Genomic DNA, 24,012 nt, shown 5'->3' on the forward strand with positions numbered 1-24,012 from the left:
AGTTCTCCGACCACTGTCTAGTTTTGTTTTCCCTGAATGTTTCAGAGACCCCCCGGATGGGTACAGGCTACTGGAGGCTGAATTCGTCCCTCCTGGAAGAAGCAGAGGTAAGACAGTCCTTTGAGGATTTTCCTCAGAGTCAGGTACCTCTACTGGGCCTATGTAGTAGTAAGTCAGAGTGGTGGGAGATATTCAAGAAGCGGGTTGCGAGGTTCTTCCGCCAGCTCTCGAGCCTCAGGTCTCTGAATAGGTATCGTGTGTATCAGGGCCTGAGGAGGAAACTTGAGCATCTCGACTGGAGGTAGTAGAGAGGAGATCTCCAGAGTGAAAGCCTTGCTCATGAGGTGTCAGTATGATAGGCACGCATCATTAGTTTTTGAGAGGGATTTAGGGAGGTACCGCTCGCCCGACCCCTACAGAAACTGTGAGATGTCAGTGAATAGTAAGATTGTGACTGGACTGGTTGATAGTACGGGATCTCTGAACCGGTCCAGATCAGGGATCCTGGAGGTTGTCAGATCCTTTTACTCACACCTCTTGGGGAGGAAGGATCTAGATCGGGATGTGATGTCAGGTTTCCTGGCTGACGCCATTCCTGAGGCAGGGGTAGACCCCTCTTTTGGCGTTTTGGCAGAAGAGATCAGGGAAGAGGAAGTTAGACTGGCGATTGAAGGGCTTGCCCTGAAGAAGTCGCCAGGTCCAGATGGCTTAACATCTGAGTGGTATAAGACCTTCAGGGACCTCTTGGTTCCCCTCTTGACCGAGGTTTTCAATGAGTGTCTTTCCTCGGGCACTCTGCCAAGGTCAATGAGGAGGTCAGCCCTGATTCTTTTGTCAAAGGGTAAAGATTCGAGCAGTGTTGAGAATTGGAGACCCATAGCTCTTCTCAATACGGACAGGAAGATTCTGGCCAAGATACTGTTTAATCGGCTGGTGAAGTTTGCACCCCGGCTCCTTTCGGAGGCTCAGCACTGCTCTGTTCCAGGCCGAAGCACCTTAAGTGCTGTCCTTAGTGTCAGGGAGGCAGTGGAGCGGAGTAGTGCGGGTCTTTGGAAGGGGTACTTGCTGTCCCTGGATCAGGCCAAAGCATTTGATCGGGTGAACCACGAGTACCTCTGGTCTGTCCTTCGGAGATATGGCCTACCAGCTACTTTTGTCAATTGGCTTAAGATCTTGTATGCAGGGGCAGAGAGTTTTCCGCTGGTGAACAGTTGGTCTGGCCGCTCTTTTGAGGTTGGGTCTGGTGTTCGCCAGGGCTGTCCCTTGAGCCCACTGTTGTATGTGTTGCGATCGACCCTTTCCTTAGGAGGGTTGGTTGTGGACCATTGGCAGGGGTCGGGATGAGCCTGGAGGAGCCAGAAGCCACCCTGAGAGTGGTAGCATACGCTGATGATGTCACTATCTTCGTGTCCTCGAGAGAGGAGGTCGATATGGTGATGTCGGAGGTGGACCGCTACTCAGAGGCATCTGGGTCCAGCATCAACCCGGATAAGTGTGAAAGTCTCTGGCTGGGAGGGGGAGATCCCGAGTTTGATCTCCCGGACACCCTTCCAGGGCCCCAAGACTCGGCAAAAATCCTAGGCATTACATTCGGCCAGGGTGATTACCCCACTAAAAACTGGGATGGTAGGCTCCAGAATGCCGCTCAGAAGGTGGACCAGTGGAAGGGTTGGTCCTTAACCTTAAGGGAAAGGGTACACCTGATCAAATAGTACCTGCTCCCTTTGTTCATCTACCTGGGCAGTGTATGTATCTTGCCAGAGGCTTCCTATACTAGGATGTACAGCCTGTTCTTCCAGCTGTTATGGGGGAATAGGCTGAACCTGGTCAAGAGAGAGGTTACGTACCGCACGAGGAGACTTGGGGGTTTGTCTATGGTGAACCCTGTGGTGTTCTTAGTGAACACCTTCTTAAAAGCTAACATCGCAAACCTCTGGAAAGAGAGGGCTCCTCCGTGGGTACTCTCCTGCAGGGAATGGTTTTGGCCTTTCTTCCAGGAATGGGAGACAGGAGGGCGAGTGAAGGACCTTCGTACACCCCATGGGTATCTTCCGGCTTACGCTACCCCGACTCTGAAGATGATACGTCGGTGGGGTCTGGGAATGTGGGAAATCAGGACTCAGTCGAGGAAATTCCTTGACCAAAGGGTTCTGTTGACCCATTTCCAGAAGCCCTTGGCGCTCAGGGACTGCCCAGGTCAGGATCTAGAGGTTGGGCTTAGTCTTTTAAACTCGAAACGGATCCCTCAGAAGTTTTGGGACTTGGCTTGGCGCTGCTTCCAGGGGAAGCTATATGTAAGGGACAATTTGAAGTGCAGGAGCTCCGATGATCGGGGGTGTCCCCGAGAGGAGTGTGGTAATACGCTGGAAAGCATGGATCATTTCCTGCTTCATTGTCCCTTCAATATAGGGGTTTACACCAGGGTGGGCGCCTCCATAGGTTGGAGTCAGTTAGTCAGCTTCACCTATCCGGAGTGGGCTTATGGGGCATTCAGGAACCTGGGTGGCCGAGATCGCTGCACGTTATTTCTAGTCAGCTTAGTGGTTAGGTACCACACGTGGAACGCACAGTGTCTAGTATCTACACAGCGTAGAGTCCTCTCCGAGGTGGAGGTCTGTAGGAACATCACTGGTGACCTCGGGAAGATCAGGTCTTTGGAGTATGGCAGGCTGGGCACAAGTAGGGCTTCTCTCCTGTGGAGAGGTTTTTCTTTTGCTGTGCCCTAGGTACTGAGCCCACTGGGTGAGGGACCATAATTCTGGTTAGGGACAGAGCAGGTAGGGACAGCAGTAGGGAAAGCGCGTAGGGTCAGTTTAAACTTAGGGTTAGAGATAGGGGGAGAGCAGGGTAAGATAGTAAGGGATAGTTTATAAATTTCTTGTACCCGGTCTGCCATCCTCCGATCCCGGTGGAGGGCTGGTGCATGCCACTTTAGCTTTTTGTTTTGTTTTTCTGGTCAGCAGTAGGTATAAAGGGCTTACAGGCTACCGAACTTGGGCCTTATTATAATATTGTTGTGTTATGTTATTATGGTGTGCTATGTTTATGTTAATATATGTTTTGTGATAAGTGTAGGCAGGGTTATGGCTGAATAAGCCATATGAACTTTATGGACATTATAGTCATTGTATATATTGTATATATGAGGGGATACAGAATAGGTTGGGAGGGGGGATATGGGGGGCGGGGTCTGTGGGAAGGTGTGGGCTGAATGGAGCTGACACCAAAAATGGACTGAACTTTGACTCCATGAACTGAGCTCACACTGGGGTCTAGGGGAAGGTGGAGGGGCACGTAGGTAATAGCTAGAAGTGTTGTGTGTTTTGTTTCTCTGTTACTGGTGGTTTGTTTCGCTGTTACTGGTGGTTTGTTTCGCTGTTACTGGTGTTTAGGTACCTTTTTAGTTTTTCAGGGCAGCCGGGCCCGAGTGTTGTACTGGAATAACCAGTTAGTTAGTATTTTATTTTTATACTGATATGTTATATGCTTTCTTTTGGTTACGCCTGGATGGCTTTCATTTTCAGTTCATGTATAGTTATTGTTTGTAGTATCAGGTGGTCGTGTGTTGGTCTAAAGGTGGTTGTATGTGTGTGTTTGTTTTGTTTATTTACTATAACCCAGGTTTGGGAGTTTTTTTTAGCCAGGGTGGCTTCTCTTTAGTTATGATTACAGCCGAGGATGGCTTTGTAGTTTAAGTTTTATGGCTTATTTTGCCTGGATTGAAAACATTTTTATTTATTTATTTTATTTTATTTATTTATCTATTTTTGTTAAGTAGGAATGCTGGGCTGGCCTGGTGGCAAAAGGTTAAAGATTTCATTTTTGCTTTATACTATTACAATGGTTTATCATTATTATTTGTTATTTATGTAATTTACTGTTATGTTTAAGTTATGGCCAGATATGCCTTGTTTGTTAGTTTTTATATTTTTCTAATAAAAAGAATTACAGGATATAACTCAGGATCAGCACAGGATCAGTAATATAATGCATGTACACAGTGACCCCACCAGCAGAATAGTGAGTGCAGCTCTTGATTATAATACAGGATGTAATTGAGGATCATGAGCTCCCTCTAGTGGTGGGTGCTAGCCGCCAGACTGTTATCCTTTCAATCCATGTCTCTGTAGAGGATATAGAGCTCTTACTTGGACCGTTATAAAGATACATAAGGAAAAAATGAACCGGCAGTGTATTTTACAGCTAAAAATTTGCTCAGAATAATACATGATATTATGACTTTAACCTGGGCCACCCTGAAATCCTCTTTAGCAGACGGCAAACCTGAGCGCATGAGCTATGTATGTGTTTTTAGAGCGGTATATCAATCTCAGGGTGTATAATCCTGTGTGTATAATAAGTGAAAGCGCTGGGCGTCTCCGCAGTGACAAAGAGTTTGGGATTAGAAATTTATCCCTATTCTCTGTCTTATCCTAATCCCTTCACTACTGGCAGGATCGCGTTACTGAGAACACACAGAAATTACATAAATCCTTACATAACCTGCCCTACCTGCCAGCGAAGTAGTGGGGTGCCCAGCGGGCAGTGGATGCGGCCCCACAGCTCTCCTCTATAGACTATACATGGTATAGCTGCAGTATTACATCTGTATACACGGAATTTCTTACCCACCATCTTTACTTCTAATATTTGAGTTTGCCGGCTCTGAGCTTTGTCCTGCTCACAGAGCTGAGGGTTTGTTACAGTGTATCAGTCTAGCTATGGTTAACAGCATTATGTCATTTGTCTTATCACCTACAAACAGAAGAAAAAAAGAGGCAGAAGGAGTGGGGATCTGACTACACAGGGCGTACTTGTAGTCTGTAACCATGGAAACGCATAGACCTGTATATACAAAATTATTTACTAAGGGCTGATAAGTGAGAGAAATAGATAATAATAATAATAATAATAATAATAATAATAGCAGCTATATAATATTTGTATCCCCCTATGAGGGCATAACTGAGATTTACTGTGTAGGTAGAACATTTCTGGGGACAATGTGAAATTTTAGGGAGCATTGTTTAGCACCATTATTTCTGTGGAGGGGGGCACTGTGCAGTAATGGCTTGTTTGGGGGGGGGGGGTATTTGTGTGGCCCTATAATGGATAGGATATTTTTGTGGCACTACCACTTTATTAGGGGAACTGTAATAATATACAGTGGTGCCTTGGATTACGAGCATAATTCGTGTAATCCAAATCCACTCTTATACCAAAGCAAAGTTTCCCATAAGAAATCATTGAAATGCAGACAATTGGTTCCACGCCCCAAAAATAATGATTTTATATTCTGAATAACATGTAAAACAAATGAAACAAACATTCAGAAACAGCAGAATATGTGATAATATAAGTTACTGTACAGTATAGCAATCAGCATGTGGTATATAATGTATAGTAACTGTATAACCCTGATAACACAGCAGCTGGATATGTGATATATAAGTTACTGTACAGTATAGCAGCATGTGGTGTATAATGTATAGTAACTGTATAACCCTGATAACACAGCAGCTGGATATGTGATATATAAGTTACTGTACATTATAGCAATCAGCATGTGGAGTATAATGTATAGTAACTGTATAACCCTGATAACACAGCAGCTGGATATGTGATAAGTTACTGTACAGTACAGCAATCAGCATGTGGAGTATAATGTATAGAAACTCCATAGGGTTACAAACCCACTTGCCGGATCTGCAGCGAGTCTCCTTGCTGCGTTTTTGCAGCGAGACTCGCTGCAGATCCTGGCCCTATACTTTCAATAGCAGAGAAACTCGCAGCAGGGATGTACATCCCTGCTGCGATTTTGTCTGCAGCCCGCCCCATTAACCCCCCGGCCGCCGGACATTATACATTACCGGGTCCCCGTTCCTGCTTGCTTCGGGGCTCCCGGTGTCTTCACGGCCCGCCCCCGGCCAATCAGTGCGCTGCGGCGGGGCAGCGCACTGATTGGCCGGGCGGAACGTGCCGGGAGCCGCTGAAGCAAGCAGGAGCCGGGATCAGGTAATGTATATCGCCCCCAGCCCCCGGCCGCACGATCGCCCCCAGCCCCGCAGCCCCCGACCGCACCATCGCCCGCAGCCCCCGGCCGCACGATCGCCCCCCGCCCTGCAGCCCCCGACCTCACGATCGCCCCCAGCATCGCAGCCCCCGGCCGCTGGGGGCGATCGTGTGGCCGGGGGCTGCGGGGCTGGGGGCTGCGGGGCTGGGGGCTGCGGGCGATCATGCGGCCGGGGGCTGCGGAGCTGCGGGCGATCGTGCGGCCGGGGGCTGGGGGGCTGCAGGCGATCGTGCGGCCGGGGGCTGCGGGGCTGGGGGCGATCGTGCGGCCGGGGGCTGCGGGGCTGGGGGCGATCGTGCGGCCGGGGGCTGCGGGGCGATCGGGGCTGCAGGGGGGCGGGCAGGATATACATTACCAGGACCACTATATATATATATATATATATATATATATATATATATATATATATATATATATATATATATATATGTGTGTGTGTTTTAGGAACATTGTGTATGGGGGTATAGTGTTTTGGAGACATGTGTATGGCAGCATCATGATGTAGCAGTAGCACGTTCACTGTATGTAGCACTGTCGTTATTTGGGGACATGTGTGGAGCAGTATTATATTTGGGTGGAATTACAGGGAGCACTATCATGTTGTGGGGGCACTTTGTGTGGTGGTATCAACTGTGTGGTATTATGTTGTGGGGGCATTGTGTGTGGTAGTATCATATTGCAGGGGCACTGTGTGTTGTAGTATTATGTTGTGGGGGAACTATGTATGGTAGTATTATGTTGTGGGGGCACTGTGTATGGTAGTATTATGATGTGGGGGCATTGTTTGTGATAGTATTATGTTGTGGGGACCCTTTATGGTAATATTATGTTGTGGGGGCACTGTGTGTGGTAGTATTATGTTGTGGGGGCACGGTGTGTTGTAGTATTAAAATGTGGGGGCACTGTTTATGGTAGTATTATTTTGTGGGTGCGCTGTGTGTGGTATTATTATGTTGTGGGTGCACTGTGTATGGTAGTCTTATGTTGTGGGGACAAAGTGTGTGGTAGTATTATGTTGTGGGGGCACTGTGTGTGGTAGTATCATGTTGCGGGGCACTGTTTGTGGTAGTATTTTGTGGGGGTACTGTGTGTGGTAGTATCATGTTGCGGGGCACTGTTTGTGGTAGTATTTTGTGGGGGCACTGTGTGTGGTAGTGTTATGTTGTGGTCACATTGTGTGTGGTAGTATTATGTTGTGGCGGCTTTGTGTGTTGTAGTATTATGTTGTGGTTTCACTGTGTATGGTAGTATTATGTTATGGGGCACAGTGTGTGGTAGTATTATGTTGTGGAGGCACTATGTTTGGAAGTATTGTGTTGTGGGGGCACTGTGTGTGGTAGTATTACGTTGTGGGGGCACTGTGCGTAGTAGTATTAAGTTGTGGGGGCACTGTGTGTGGTAGTATTACGTTGTGGGGGGCACTGTTTGTGGTAGTATAATGTTGTGGGGGCACTGTGTATAGTAGTATTATGTTGTGGGGGCACTGTGTATGGTAGTTTTATGTTGTGGGGGCATTATTTGTGATAGTATTATATTGTGGGGATCCTTTGTGGTAGTATTATGTTGTGGGGGCACTGTGTGTGGTAGTAAGTTGTGGGGGCAAAGTGTGTGGTAGTATTATGTTGTGGGGGCACTGTGTATGGTAGTATGTTGTGGGGGCACTGTGTGTGGTAGCATTAAAATATAGGGGCACTGTTTATGCTAGTATTATGTTGTGGGTGTGCTGTGTGTGGTAGTATTATGTTGTGGGGGCACTGTGTGTGGTAGTATTATGTTGTGGGGGCAATTGTGTGTGGTAGTATTATATTGTGGGGGCAATTGTGTGTGGTAGTATTATATTGTGGGGACACAGTGTTTGTTAGTATTATGTTGTGGGGGCACTGTGTCGCTCTCTGTATAGGTGTTCATAATTCCTTTAATCTGGCAATAATGGAACCTAATAGAAAATGGATTATCATATCATAAAATATATTATCATATCATAGAAAAGTATATGAAATGTCTATGGAAACCAGAGCTTTGATATACAATATACCTGAGGCTTCTCCAATCCGTGACCCACAGGACATGGCTAATGCTGAATTATCAGATACTCTGGATTATCAAACCAACATAAAAAAAAACTTGCCCACACCCTTTAGGGCCCTATTCCACGGGACGATTATCGTTAGCATAATCGTTAACGATAAACGATTTCAAACGACCTGAAATCGTTCACCCATTTACATGGAATGATAATCGTTCCTTATAATCGTACTTGTGGTCGTCTTGTCGTTGCTATTGCGTTCGTTGCTACTGTGAACGACCGAACAACGTCTTATACAATGCGAACAATTTGCGAACGAGCAACGATAAAAATAGGTCCAGGTCTTATAAAACGATCAACAATTTCTCGTTCGTCGTGTAATTGTTAACTGCTTTTCAACCGAACGATTATCGTTTAGATCCGAACGATGTAACGATAATTCGAACGATAAATCGACCCATGGAATAGGGCCCTTAGTCAACGTAGAAACCTTCTGCACACAAAAAATTAAAAATGTAGTTTTTTATCATGGTCTTAGATTTTTTTTATTTTTACAGGAACTCAAGGGTGGTGATTTTACTACAAATCCTAAGAACCTACATTATAGAATATCTTCTTTATCTGCTCCAGATTATCAGAATTTCTGGATTATCAGGTGCCAGATTACAGGAATTACAATGTATTGATGAATTTGCAGAACAAATGAATGAATCCATTCACTAAATCTCCTCCTATTTTCTCCCTTTGTCTTAATGGCCCCTAATTTCCCCCCCCCCCCCCCCCCCCCCCCCCTCAGCCGGGGCCCCTGTCCTCATCATCCGGGCCCTCACTAGTCACTGTATGCAGGTCACCTGTTGTGGCTCCCCCCAGCAGATCCATCATTTCCAGCTATCTGTGTACTATATACATACAATATAGATCTATCCATGGACATGTTTATATACATTCACATGAACGCCATTTTATTTTTAGCTAGTGAAAATGTTTATGCCCCCCTTGTTCTCGCCCTCATCTCACGCCTTGGCTGTAGGGACCTTGTAGAGACACTAATGTGGGAAGACAGAATGTAATATGGTGGGTGGGGGAAAGGGAGGGGAGAGAAACGGAGAGGACATGAAGCACAAGGTAGTGGAGGGGAAGGGAGGGGGGTAAGGACCACCGCCGCCCTCCTCTCCCCTCCACCACCTGCAGCAGCTCTCCCATTGGTTGTGTGGAGCTGCCAGTCTGCGGCTGATGTCATCCTGCAGTGCTGCTAGACTCTGCTCCATCCTAAGGACATTACACAGACCCTCCCCCGGAGCCAAGCATCCCCCTGAAGCTCAACATCTCCCTCCCCAACGCAGAGCATCTCCCCCGGAGCACAGCATCTCTCCCACCCCCCCAAGTACACCTCTCAGCAGATCATTTCTCCTTCAGCAGATCCACCAACCTGACCAATTTTTTATTTATTTTTTTTTGCAATTTTTTCCCCGTCTTATAATCCTTTAAATAATTGCCGTCCACCCACCCGAAGGCAGAGGATTCCAGGTGAGCATCACGGGTCTAGGTGCAAGGCTGCAGAGCATCCTCCCTGTGCTGTGCGTTCTTGCAGAGCATCACATACACCTCTATGGCAGAGCATCACCCACATCACCAGGGCATTGATCCATCGGTACAGCATAATCCCACCGCACGGATACAGGGGCACGTTGCACCGGTGGCAGAAACCAGGGTGGGCGGCAGCATGATAGTAACTGCAACCTGTGACATTGAGATATTGAGATTACAGGGGGACAGAGAGAGACTGCAGCCTGTGATGTAGAATAGACAGCCTGGAAGGTGACAGGGGGTGTATATCACTTCAACGTTACAATTAACCCATTGGGCGGACTGAATCGATATGGTAGACTGCTGGATTATCATAGGCGAGACAGTTGTCAGTGTATAGACAGCCTTCAGACAGTGAGAGACTGCACTGACAGGTTTGATAGATGAGACTGTCTGCAATGTTACGGAGAGACGTCATCCATCTAGATTGATAATGGGTTTTTTTTCTGTTGTTGTCCTACAGATCCACAGACAACGCCACTGAAGGCAGCGAGACATCCCCCCGTATGTGCAGCGAGACCACAGGCGACAGCTAAGAATGATCCAGAGAGACGTCTGCCTGTCGGTGCTTCTAGTCACGGCTGTTCTGCACGCCGTTACCTGCAATAAAGGTCAGTATAGAGATAGGGGGTGCTCCCTGTATATACTGTGTATGTAGTAGGGAAAGTATACAGTGCAATAGAGATCCCCATATTACATCAATTCTGTTGATTTCTAATGTCTGTGTCTGGGAAAGCTGGGTGACAGCCAATATGGCCGCCACTACAGGTCCTCCAGGTGTTGTCATAGAGACTTGTGGTTTTGCTGGAAAATTTAGGTGTGCCATTTAGGAGTTTGGGAGAGCTGGGTGATAGGCAAAGTGGCCGCCACTAAAAGTTCTTCAAGATCTGTCACATAAAAAGTATTATTTCAGAGTCTGGGAAAGGCAATATGGCCACCGTGACAGACACTCCAGGGATTGCCATGGAGACTTTTGTTTCTACTGCCTCATTGGAAAACTTTACTATTTCAGAGTCTGGGAAAGCTGGGTGACAGCCAATATGGCCGCCACCACATGGGGTTGTCATGGAAACTCTTGTCTGCATTGCCCACTAGTAAATGTGTCACTTAGGAGCGTAGGAAAGTGGGGTGACAACCCTTGTTATGGAAGCCACATGAATCATCTGTGACTCCAGTTACCCTGAAAATGCAAACTGGGAGCCACAATCTCCATGTCTTTAATAGGACGACGTAAAACAAAGTGCTGAATATTCAGAACGCACACAGCTCTGCTACAATGCTTTGAGTTGCAGGTTGCAGTCCTCATTTGGCATGCTGGGAGTTGTAGTCTTACAGCCGTTCGAGCAGTTTGCCCAACCTGTGGTTTCCAGCTGCTGCAAAACTAGGATCGGCTGGACAGGGAGTGCAGAACCAGAATTTCAGTGGTTTTGCAAGTTTGCTTTACGGCATCGGTCAGAAACACCTGACTCAGTGAGCTTGGGCACATTAGTTTGCAGCTCTCCGATGGGATCAGGGAGCGATTTATTGGTTGTAGATATCTCATCCAACAGACACTTGGTGACAATAGCATCTGTAGCACCTATTAAGGAGATGACACTCAGCTTTCCATGGACTCTGAAAGGCACAGCAGTCTGTACAGTCATGCCGTAATGGTTCACTTATATTAATATGGCATTTCCCATTTGCTTCTCTTCATTTGATCGGTTTACGTACTATGGACGTAAGCGTCAATCTTTACCTTAGTTCTGGCATCATGCACCAGGAAGCTCAGGATGAACAATATTATAGGTCCTTCTGATTTTTGCCATGTAGGAAGCTGAGATATGTTGAGCTGTTTGCCTGGCCATCAGAATATAGAGCTGCTTTGGTTGTTTCTGGACTGGGCATGACACAGATGATTTGTCACCCATGTCCCAGGCATCACAGGGGAAACTAAAACAGCTCCATAATGGGAACTTGCAAACATCTCCGCATATCTCAGCTTCTTTGACCTCTATTAGTGTGACATTGGAGAAGCGGTGTTAACTGTGGACATTGTTACCCATTGATTATTGCCTGTCTCAAAGCCAATTATTTATGAATATAGGAAGCTGAGATATATGGAGCTGTGTTGCCTGCCTGGTCCTAAAACTGTAGAACTGCTTCAGGGCAGGGTATGATCTACAGGAATTGTCATCCATGTTATAGGCAGCACAGGGATGGCTAAAACCGCTCTATAGTGTGAAAGCCTTTCAAACATCACCCTATATCCCAGCTTCCTTGAGTGTGATATTGCAGGAGAGGGATAACTGCAGTGATTGTTACACATTGATTATTGCTATGTATAACTAGGAAGCTGAGGCATAAGGTGCTGTTTGCCTGGTTCCCACACTAGGCTTTGGTTGGGTATAACATCGGGGGACTTGGCCCTTTGTCAGTCCTCGGGGTCTATTTTGTACTCTTAAGACCTTACAAACAGCACCCCATATCTCAGCTTCCTTTTGTATTGGAGGAGGAGGGGGTGACTGCAGTCTCAGTGGAGGTCAGCTATAGGACTATGGTGTTCCAGTATAGATTCCATAGGAGCATGGCTGCAGCCGGCTGCCCCGGACGTTGCTAGGCAATGGTTGGATGTAGCTGTAGGGAACGCGCAGGGTGTGAAGGTCGGGGGAGCTCTTGTCGAGGATTGTGAAAAAAAAAAAATCAATCTCCTCCATCCCCGGTCGACAGAGCTCGGCATGATCCTAATATAGCGATGGCTGAGGATGATGACGGCGGAAAAGTGACAGATGCTCGTCGCACGTTCTATTTGTGTTCAGAAGCGAAAGGAGTTAATGATTAATGAAAACAGCTCGGCAGACAAAACGCGCATGTGATGGTATACATAATGTATGGGGTAAACACGCGGCTCATACCTACGCCCCATAGAGAGCTCATAGATACAGCCGGCAGTGCTCCCAAATGTACAGGGAGCCTCCAGCTATTGCAAAACCACAACTCCCATCATGCCTGGACAGCCGAAGCCCAGTAATATGGATATTGGTCCATTATGGCCTCTACTAGGACTCTCTTTGGGCCCTGGTGTTGGGTGATGCAAAATCTGTACCAGGGCCCTAATGCAAAGTCTTACATGGCAGAGGGACTCTTGTGCCCCCTCAGGCTCCAGGACTGGGGTGTCAGTGCTACCACAGCGCCCCCTTAGTCCTTATTTGACAAAGTGACATGGAGAAAAGCTATGACACTGCTTTTCTATGAAGACTGTGTGACTGTATACTGGACTTCATCTAACTCATGACTGCAAACCAAAGGGTGTCCCCATATGTCTTCCAGTGTAGTCCATTTATATTATTAGGATTATATTATTAGTTGCTGTTTTATGTTGTTGTGAGATGCTTGGCTACGGCGTATCTCCAGAATTGCTTGAACATCCTACTAATTTTAGTGATAACCTTGTAATACCTAATTTATCCTCTGGGGGTGCTGCAGAGGAATTGCACACCTGCTTTTCGGTTCTTTTACTGATAGTAGTAGATTGCTGGGGGTCTCAGCAAAGGGAAAGCATTTTATTCCTCCTCTTTGTGGTTTATTATCTTCCTTATCCGTTTATATTTCTACTTTCCTCATGTTTATGTCCCTCTATCTCCTGCCATCCTTATCTTCATTATTCTTCATCTCATCCATATCCATCTTTTCCCATCCTTCTGTTCTAGTCTTCTCTCTTCTTCGTTAAATTCTGAATCCAAGTCTCTTCACCATTCATTGTCAACCATCTATATGTTCCTGATCTTCTTCCTTCTCTATGGTTATTGTTCCAGATCTTTCTCTATATTCCTATGTTCATGACCTTTCATCCTGTTCTTATTTCTTCAACTGTTCCCTACATCATTGTTCTGTTCTTCATCTGTTCTATACATCATGGGTATGTTCTTCATCTGTTCCCTACATCATGGGTATGTTCTTCATCTGTTCCCTACATTATCAGTATGTTCTTCATCTGTTCCCTACATTATCAGTATGTTCTTCATCTGTTTCCTACATCATGGGTATGTTCTTCATCTGTTTCCTACATCATGGGTATGTTCTTCATCTGTTCCCTACATCATGGGAATGTTCTTCATCTGTTTCCTACATTATCAGTATGTTCTTCATCTGTTCCCTACATCATGGGAATGTTCTTCATCTGTTCCCTACATCATGGGTATGTTCTTCATCTGTTCCCTACATCATGGGTATGTTCTTCATCTGTTCCCTACATCATGGGTATGTTCTTCATCTGTTTCCTACATCATGGGTATGTTGTTCATCTGTTTCCTACATCATGGGTATGTTCTTCATCTGTTTCCTACATCATGGGTATGTTCTTCATCTGTTTCCTACATCATGGGTATGTTCTTCATCTGTTTCCTACATCATGGGTATGTTCTTCATCTGTTTCCTACATCATGGGTATGTTCTTCATCTGTTCCCTACATCATGGATACATTCTTCATCTGTCCACTACATTATCAGTATGTTCTTCATTTGTTCCCTACATTATCGTTATGTTCTTGATCTCTTTACTTCCTGCTTTTCATGTTCTCGATCTGTTCCTACATTATTGGTATGTTCTTCGCCTATTCCCTACATCATTGATATGTTCTTCATCTGTTCTCTACATTATCGTTACATTCTTGTTCTGTTCCCTACATTATCGTTATGTTCTTGATCTCTTCCTCCTTTTCATGTTCTTTATCTGATCCCTACATGATTGGTATGTTCTTCATCTGTTCCCTACATTATCGTTATATTCTTGTTCTGTTCCCTACATTATCGTTATGTTCTAGATCTCTATATTTCCTCTTTTTTTATGTTCTCCTCCTTACTTATTTTTATGCTCAAATCTCCTTTCATGATCCTAACAGTATAAATCTTCCTCTTCGTGGTCTTAATCCCCTCGCCTCTTCATCCCTTCACTGTCCGTCTCCTTTTCCACCTCCTCTACACAATCTCCTTCTTTCTTCATCTTTATATTCTTAAATCCTTTCCTTTCTCAGCGTTACATCCTTAATCCCCTTTCCTCCTCGCCGTACCCTTCTACCATCCTTGTGTTCTTCATCTCTTTCCCTGCTCTCATTTATAATCTTGATCTTCTCCCTACGTCATCCTAGCATTCCCGATCTTGTTTTTTTTTTTTCTCATCTTCATGCTCTTGATCATTTTGCTACATCACCAATATGTTTTTTTTTATCTACTCCCTAAATCATCTTCATGTTCCTCTTCTTTCATCCTTTGTTACATCCTTTATCTTCTTCCTTTATTACCTTTATGTTCTAGATCTCCCTACTTGTACATCATTGTATATCTTCTTCTATCCTCATATTCTTGGCCTCCTCCCTATATAATCTATATTTTCTTGAACTCCTTTCTACACCATCTTTAGCTCCTCAACCTCCTTCAGTTTCTGTAGCTTTTCGAACTTTTTTCTTTTTCATCTTTATATTCTTGCTTTGCTCTCTCATCCTTACGTTCTCGATCTGTTCCCTGCAATATCCTTGTTATTCATCTTCTCTGTATGTAATATCTTTATGTTCTTGATCTCCTTCCTACACAATCTTTAGCTTTTCAACCTCCTTCCTTTAATTTCTTTAGGTTCTTGATCTTCCTTCTTTATCATCCTTATATTCTTGATTTGCTTTCTCATCTTTATGTTTCCTACAATATCCTTATGTAATTCATCTCCTCTGCATGCCGTCTTTATTTTTTCGACCCCCTTCCTTTGATATCTCTATGTTCTCCCTCTCCTTCTTCCATCATCTTTACGTTCCAGATCTCCCTACTTCTACACCATTGTACATCCTTTCCATCTTCATGTTACGATAGTCTTCCTTCCTATTTCCTCTTCTTCATGATCTTTATCCCTCATCTTTACATTCTCAATCTTCTTAACTCCTCGTCTTTATGTTCTCCATCTCATCATTTCTTCCTCGTACTTACTTTCCCACTGGACTTCAATCTTCATATTTGCTTTCTTCATCTCTCTACTGTCCCTCATCTTTCATCCTTCTCTTCTGGATCTTCATAGGGAACCTTCTCCTTAAAGCCTGACATTTTGTGATTGCCACTTTCATACTTCTTTATGGTGGTTTGATCTCTATTTCTCTATGATAAGAGTTTAGTTATTAGACCTCAGTATCTCCGATGACAGTGGTTGCAAAACTTCAACTCCCATCACGCCCTTGAAGTTTTGCACCAGCTTGAGATCCGCAGATGGAAACTATCGCCCTATAGAAGAACCACCTTGTGCCAGCTGCTGGAATAACGTGATATCTCTGCATTGTCTTCTGTGCAGTTTTCGGCCTCAGTCCTCGTCTCATATTATACAGAACCGCTCCTACCGTTCTTTTCCATCACACTTGTCGTCTTAAATCTTTTGCCCCTTTAAATGTCATAGACCGACCGGGAGAGACGGTTCTAATCCCACAAGACACTCGGGAAAACACTTCTTCTCTCTCTGAAGGTCACTGCAGTCAGTAGCTATAACTCCGCTAAGATGACACTAACTTGCTTTGCAAGAATGCAGATGCTGGCACTAGTCCGTGTAAGAGGGGTAGCAGATGGCAGCCGGAGACTCGGAGTGAAAGCTGCTTACACAATCCTTGGGATTTTGGGTGCCAGTCAAATATATTCAGAGCTTTATCCCGGTGTCTGGAGGTAATTTATGATGCAGAGGGAAAAAAAGTGCAAAATCCTCTTTTGTAGCTGTATGGGGGAGACTTATAAAAATTAGCGGAGGTGTTGCCCACAGCAACAGGGGAGGCTGGGATGTGATTGGTCGCTATTTTGGATGCCCCTACATGAATCGCTTTGCACCAAGGATTTTTCTGTAGAAAAATGGATTACAGGGAAATATGTTATGGTGAGATCAGCCAAAGCAAAGGTGCAAGAAACAGGGGTATCTTTAATACACCCCAGGGTGCAGTAAGGCAAACTGCACCCATAATACCTTTGGATCAGAACTTTTTGCATTGCATGAGTGCAGACAAGTATGGTGCATCATTTATAGTCCATACATATGTATGACAGGAACATTTGCCCCCCCCCGCTCAAGCTTCAGGACCCAACCTCAAAAGTAATGGTCCTTTTACACGGAGCATTAACTGTTCAGGTCTGTGTGATAGCGATCACATTTGAGCAATTATCTGGTCGCGTAAATACAGGTAGTGACAGGGACAATCGAGAAATCGTTAATCGTGGTCCATAAATCCTAGCTGGTCGTTCGCTGATATTTTCGATACTTTGTCTAAACAGTCTGTTCTGTGTAAAAGCAAAAATAATCAAAAAACAAGATTTTGCAACAATTTATCTGCTCCTCTAAACGACAATTGTTGAAAAAATAAAAACATTGCTTCAAAGTCGTAACCAATTGCTTGAGCGATTTATCGGCACATTAGCAAGGACCATAACACCGGTAGAGATCAAGCTCCTGGGACCCCAGACTGTATAGAAACAAGAAGTGTCATGTCTACTGAGATGCCTAAAGGGCCTTTTGCACGGGATGATTATTATGCAAAGAAAAGTTAAATCGTCCAAATTTAAGCAATAATTCTGATATTAATGCAGCAATGATCAAACTACGAATGACAATTTGTTCCTATTTCGTTGATCGGAACATTTGAGTTGACCTCAAAATCATTGTTATCTGTACATGTAAAAGGACCTTTAGAGAAAACTCAGAGTTGGTGAGATAGTTTCGCTAATGGAGATAGTAACCGTTCATTCATCTTGTTCTTAATAAGACATCTAGTAGATGAGCCATCCTAGCCTTTCAAACACTTATGGTGGTGACCTTCGAAGCGTGTTCACACAATGCATGTATATTCCCCATGAATCCTACTCCTAAACTGCATCCCAATATATTCTTATAACATTTGTAAACTGGCGTTCCATTCGTATAGCCAGGACAGGGATTAGTCCCATTGTGTGAAGCTAAGTCCATGGCGTACAGAGGGGAAATCCCTGCCAGAAATCCAAGGGTATGTCCTCCTAATTCTGATGAGGGTAAGAAACAGATTTTTTACAACTCACAAATCCATAATGTTATTGAAACCTTTAAGAGCTTTTCCAACCATATATAACCATAGCCATACTGACATTGGTCATCTGACCCTTTATCGGATTCCCAGTGCCCATACACCAGTGCCACCATAATAGTTCTAGCCACAGGGCCTCATTATTGCATGTGCAACCAGACTTATGGTAAAAGAGGATCCCTTATAAACCCTTATAAATCATACAATGCAAAAATAGGGGTAAAAAGCAACATCTACATAATATAAATTGCTATACAAACTAAAACAAGGCCTCTATAGAGTTCACATAATACCAACATATAGAGGGAGATTGATCAAACTGGTGTAAAGTAGAGCTAGCTCAGTTGCCCCTAGCAACCAATCAGATTCCACCTTTCATTTTTCAAACAATCTGTAAGGAATTAAAAATGGAATCTAATTGGTTGCTAGGGGCAACTAAGACAATTCTACTTTACACCAGTTTGATAAATCTCCCCCATAGTGCCTAAATTTTTCCTACAGTGACAGAATAATACAGTAATATAGTGTCCACCTAATACCTCCATATATTGCACAAATAATATTGTCATATAGTTCCAAAATAATCTAAATTATCTATATTACAGAATGCCTAAACACGGCTGCCATACAATGCTCAAAATATTATAGCCATAAAGCGTCCAACTAATACCATGACCTAGTATACTAATAATGTTATGCAGTAGCTAAATAAGATCGCCATAAAGAATTCTTATAATACGGCCACAAGACGTCCAAGTACTACCGCCAAACAGTGCTCAAATAATGTCACACAAAATAATACCACCATACAGTGCCCACATAATACCTCCAGATATATCATATAGTTACATAATAATATATGTTTTCCTATAATATAGCCACAGAAAGCACAAATACTACCACTATATAGTGTCCATATAATACCACCATATAGTCAAATAGTTCGAAAAAGTACGATACATTTTCATAAAATACAGCCACAGAAAGCCCAAATACTACCGCCATGTACCAGTCATGAGGGCCAAGTTTCCTGACCAGGGAATTGTATGTTTCACTGTTGTAGACTATATATACCATATAGAAAGACCATGTGGCTGCTATGGGGCCTTATGAGAGAGGGGGTCCAATCCTTGTTTCCATTATTTTTGCTGCTGGCAGGAAACTGTACAGGAGCAAAAATTAGATGGAGAAAAATTAGACCGAAGAAAAACACGGCTGCTGCCGCCATCTGTATTTTGTCCAACGTACATTGTCTGGGATGGATGCCAAACTTCTGGGAGACAAGGGATTGATCTAGGCCTCAGCCAACATCAATGGGGGGTGGCTGATCCCTCCAGTAATACTGAACATAAGCTATATATAGAAGGATGCCTGCGGGCCCAGGGCTACTGTACCCCCTGCCATATAGAGCTGGAGTAACAGAGTACAGGGATGACTGCATCTCATAATGCACCGCTCTGCAGTAATAATATACAAACATAGAGGACTGTCAGCAGAAAAAGACCACCCGGTTCACCAAGCCCACCAATACTCACTGCAGTCCTCTATAGAGTGCCAGCTGTCTTTCCTTATGGTTCTAATGGACATATGTCATAGGAACCCAGAATTCTTTAGGAGTTTGAGAGAAAACTGGAGAACTATAGAAGATCCAAGGAACCATGAGAAGAACATCAGGGTTTCTCCATCTTGGCCCATGGTGGGATTTTAGGCCAGGACATTTCTCCATTTCAGACATACGGATAATCCTGTATTTTATAGATTGAGTTCATCAAGTACTAAAAGGCAACATCTGTTTTTTAGGTAACAAACATAAACCATGGATGGAAGCCCAGTACCAGGGGATCATCATGGAGAACGATAACACAGTCTTACTTAACCCACCTCTCTTCGCCCTGGACAAAGATGCTCCATTAAGATATGCAGGTACTGGCCCAATACTGGATGATCGATGAGAGTGAACTCTGACCTGTGCCCTTCCAGTAGTCGCATGACGACAGCTCCTGGCATGCTGGTTGTCAGCCAGGAGGGCCACAGGTCAGAGGTCATTGGTTTATAGGGTTGTACTTCATATTAATGACGTTACTTTTCACAGGTGAAATTTGTGGGTTCCGGATTCATGGGGCTGGAACTCCCTTTGAAGCTGTCGTTCTAGATCGAACAACAGGTGAAGGTCTGATCCGAGCAAAGGGTCCGGTGGACTGCGAGGCCCAGAGGGAGCACACCTTCACCATCCAGGCCCATGACTGCGGAGAGGGACCGGATGGGAGCAACAGCAAGAAATCTCACAAGTGAGTGATCTCCACATTTATATTAAAGTAAATGTACCATCAGGCCCGGGCTGAAGCACTGGAGGCGGGCCGGCCCACCCCCAGTAGGAGGAGCTCTAATGGAGCCATATCATAGAGGGGCCGGGGTTTCCTCCCACTAGGGGTGGGCTGGTCTGCCTCCAGTGCTTCAGCCCGGGCCTGATGGTAGGCTATGTTCACACTACGTATATGTCCGGCCGCATATTTTTCGCGGCCGGACATATACGTGTAAATCTCCGGCCGGAATTTACGCAAGTTGCGGCCGGCTACGTACGGTCTGCGAACTTACGCCCATAAGCTACGTACGCTTCCCGAGCGGCGTACGTAGCGATCTGACAGCGGTATTTTACTGGGATATCTTCGGCTAGCCCCGGACACCCCACAGAACCTTTTGGATCGGCAAATGAAACTGGAAAAAAGAAGAAATCACCACTAAGTACGGGACCGCATGTTACGCTACGGGCGTAAGTTACAGCATTTCCGTCCCGAAACAATGGTCTGGTTCATTTTTTACGGCACCGCATACGATCCAGGCGTAAGTTTGGACGTAGTGTGAACTGTGCAGCCGTAGATCGTATACTTTCCATTGTACGCAAACTATTAAATCTCCGGCCGCTTATTCACGGAGCGTGCTACGGCCGGAAACTTACATAGTGTGAACCTAGCCTTAAAGTGTAAGCCACTTCAGCTATTGCCATACTACATCTCCCAGCATGCTGCTTGCCAATGGTTGGAGAACCACAGTTTGGGAACACTGGTGTAGGCTGCTGGGTCAAGATCACTTGAAGATCTTCTAAAGGCCTCACCAGGTTGCAGTGCTAAAGAGCTACTGTACATGGGAGGTCAGATGGTGGGACTTCTACCAAAACCCTTGTGACCATAGTTTTGCCATCTCTTGACCATCTCTCACTTTTCTCCTTCTTCCTTCCGACAGAGCCACGGTTCACGTCCGGGTCAATGACGTCAATGAGTTTGCCCCTGTGTTTGGTGAACGGGTCTTCAGAGCTTCAGTCACTGAGGGTCGTATGTACGAGCGGGTGCTCCGGGTGCAGGCGTGGGACCAGGACTGCTCCCCACAGTACAGCCAGGTCTGCTTCTACCAGATCCTCACCCCCAACGTGCCCTTCACAATCGACAACGATGGTAAGCCAGTCTTCTCATCATCTTGTAGGAATATGGGAAAGTTGGGTGACATCTCCTTTCATAGCAGCCATAAGAGTTGGCGCTGAGTTGTGGACTGGATAGAACTACAAGGATGTCTTAATCGGCCTTGTTTGTTGACAGGTTACATAAAGAATACGCAGCCCCTGCAGGCCAGCAGTGAGCGTGTGATCAGGTTTACGGTCACGGCCTATGACTGCGGGAAGAAGCGAGCCGTGGAGGATGCCGAGGTGGAGATCCAAGTGAAGCCTACCTGTAAACCCAGCTGGAGAGGTACCACCATATGGGGGAGGGGGGGGGATCTTCCAACTGTTTTGAATGCTAAAGCATTACAGTCATTGAAATTTTTAGTATCTCTGCTTGCTGTCAGTAAATGGGACCATTTGTTCATTACACCCTAAGGCTTATCACGTCTAATGTGTAAGTCTCTTTATAACTGACAGATCTGATGCACTGTGTGGCCCGGTCCTTACACTGGGGCACATGGTTTTGCCAAGACTTGATCCCAGTCGCAGAATTTTACCAAAGCAAGCAGAGATCCTGAAAATGGTAATGGAGATCAGGTAGGTAAGGACTTCAGGATGACAGATTGACAAGCGTGACTTACACAGTGTCCAAACCACTCTTAAATGTGTTACACAGCAATTAGGGAAACAATCAAATGTGCAGCAATTATTAGCATAATTAAATGTACAGTGATACAGAAAATCAATATATTCATAGTGTTATGTATTTCTCCATTAACAAAACTCTAGCGTATCAGTGCTGAATAGTGACATATAGTGTGTATCATAATCGGGCAACTACTGACCCTTCCAGTGTCCAATGTATCTTATAGTGTCCAATACATCATATAGAGATAATTCATTAAGTGTATATACAAGTGAAATATAAAAACAATCAGATACCATACCCACATGTTCCTGTATCATGGCGTGTTGGGGTATAGCAAACGCTACCTGAGGAACGTCACGGCGCACGCGTCATGCTACTATATTTTGCTATACCCCAACACGCCATGATACAGGAACATGTGGGTATGGTATCTGATTGTTTTTATATTTCACTTGTATATACACTTAATGAATTATCTCTATATGATGTATTGGACACTATAAGATACATTGGACACTGGAAGGGTCAGTAGTTGCCCGATTATGATACACACTATATGTCACTATTCAGCACTGATACGCTAGAGTTTTGTTAATGGAGAAATACATAACACTATGAATATATTGATTTTCTGTATCACTGTACATTTAATTATGCTAATAATTGCTGCACATTTGATTGTTTCCCTAATTGCTGTGTAATTGCTGTGTAACACATTTAAGAGTGGTTTGGACACTGTGTAAGGGTGCGTTCACACCTACAGGATCCGCAGCAGATTTGATGGTGCAGATTTGTTGCTGTGTTCAGTTATTTAAATGAAATCTGCTGCGGATCTGCTGCGGATCCGCAGCAGAAAATACGCTGCGGATCCGGTAAGTGTGAACGTACCCTCAAAGTCACACTTGAGAAAGGCCGAGAACCAGACGAAACGATGCGGGAGTAGGATGTGAATAAAAGCATCACGTTTTTTCACTTTGAAGTGCTGTCTCCGGTTGATTTTTGAGCAGTTGCATCTGGACGGAGGGGTCCTGTCTGGTGAGACGAGCACTCTATATCTACTTTTTCTATATAGGACTTTGGCCTGTGCTGTTTCCTTGAATTGCCATTGCATAAGATTGTTATTAGAGTCTGGAGAACAATGGCCACACTCACTATTTGTGCCCAGAACAATGGTTATTTGATAGAGCTCTGAGGACAGTGATGCCCTGACACACGGGTCCTGGGACAATGGCGCACTGATGCATAGGGACTGCCCCGTATTAACCCTATAATGGGCAATGTACAGCGGCATAACTACATCATTCCTATTAAATGTAGGTTGATGTAAACTGCGCCAGCAAGTAGGCCACAACAAATTACCCATTTGTGTTGCCCCACACAGTAATAGTGCTTCCTCTGTGCCCCATATAGTATTATGTTCCAACATATTGCTCCCATATAGTATTGGGACCCCACACTATGCCCTCATATAGTAATAAGGCTCCTCTGTGCCCCCATTTACTATTACGTTTTCACATATTGCTCCCATTTACTATTTGTACCCCACACCTTGCCCCCATATAGTAGTTAGGCCCATATGTTGCTCCATTGTATCCCCTCATAAAGCATCAGGTTATTCTGTGCCCCCATATAGTATTAAGCCCCTCTGTACCCTCAAATAGTATTAGCCCCTTTTGTGCCCCCATATAGTATTGGGCCCCTCTGTACCCTCTCATAGTAATAGCCCCTTCTGTGCACCCTTAAATAGTATAAGACCCCCCTTTGTGCCCTCATATAGTATAAGCCCCCCCCCACCCAACCCGGTGCCTTCATATAGTATTTGCCTTCAGCTCTCAGAGCATGCTGAGAGTTGTAGTTTGCAACATCACTATAGTATTTGTGTATTTTTCGCTGTTTGTACCATTACATAAAACCGGTACATCGCCCATTAACCCATTTCCGCTTTCTACCCTGACAGGCTGGAACAAGCGCATTGAGTACGTCCCTGGCACCGGCAGCCTGGCCTTGTTCCCCTCCATCCACCTGGAGACCTGCGAAGAGCCAATCTGGAGTATTCAGGCCACGGTGGAAATCCAGACGAGTCACATTGCCAAGGGCTGCGACCGCGATAACTATTCAGAGAAATCATTGCGCAAGCTGTGCGGTACGTCCGTGTAATACAATGCTCGTGGGGCCGGAAGATAAGATCTGTAATTC

General features: G+C 44.9%; 1 protein-coding gene across 7 annotated transcripts in view; it reads left to right on the forward strand.

Moving 5' to 3' along the window:
• Positions 1-24,012, forward strand: part of CLSTN3 (calsyntenin 3) — a 61,817-nt gene that overhangs the window by 20,304 nt on the left and 17,501 nt on the right. For 3 of the 7 annotated variants that reach the window (XM_069979879.1, XM_069979878.1, XM_069979880.1), the window contains 6 exons: positions 10,150-10,297; positions 19,535-19,657; positions 19,827-20,022; positions 20,975-21,183; positions 21,325-21,474; positions 23,774-23,959. In XM_069979879.1, coding sequence (XP_069835980.1) covers positions 10,225-10,297; positions 19,535-19,657; positions 19,827-20,022; positions 20,975-21,183; positions 21,325-21,474; positions 23,774-23,959 — 937 coding nt within the window. In that variant the 5' untranslated portion in view covers positions 10,150-10,224. Of the gene's footprint in view, positions 1-8,664; positions 8,755-9,384; positions 9,627-9,887; positions 9,918-10,149; positions 10,298-10,839; positions 10,927-19,534; positions 19,658-19,826; positions 20,023-20,974; positions 21,184-21,324; positions 21,475-23,773; positions 23,960-24,012 lie in introns of those variants that run through there. The other 4 variants (XM_069979881.1, XM_069979877.1, XM_069979882.1 and 1 more) reach the window with 4 other exon arrangements.

The sequence above is a fragment of the Dendropsophus ebraccatus genome, chromosome 8, assembly GCF_027789765.1.
Source record: "Dendropsophus ebraccatus isolate aDenEbr1 chromosome 8, aDenEbr1.pat, whole genome shotgun sequence".
NCBI classification, from domain to species: domain Eukaryota; kingdom Metazoa; phylum Chordata; class Amphibia; order Anura; family Hylidae; genus Dendropsophus; species Dendropsophus ebraccatus.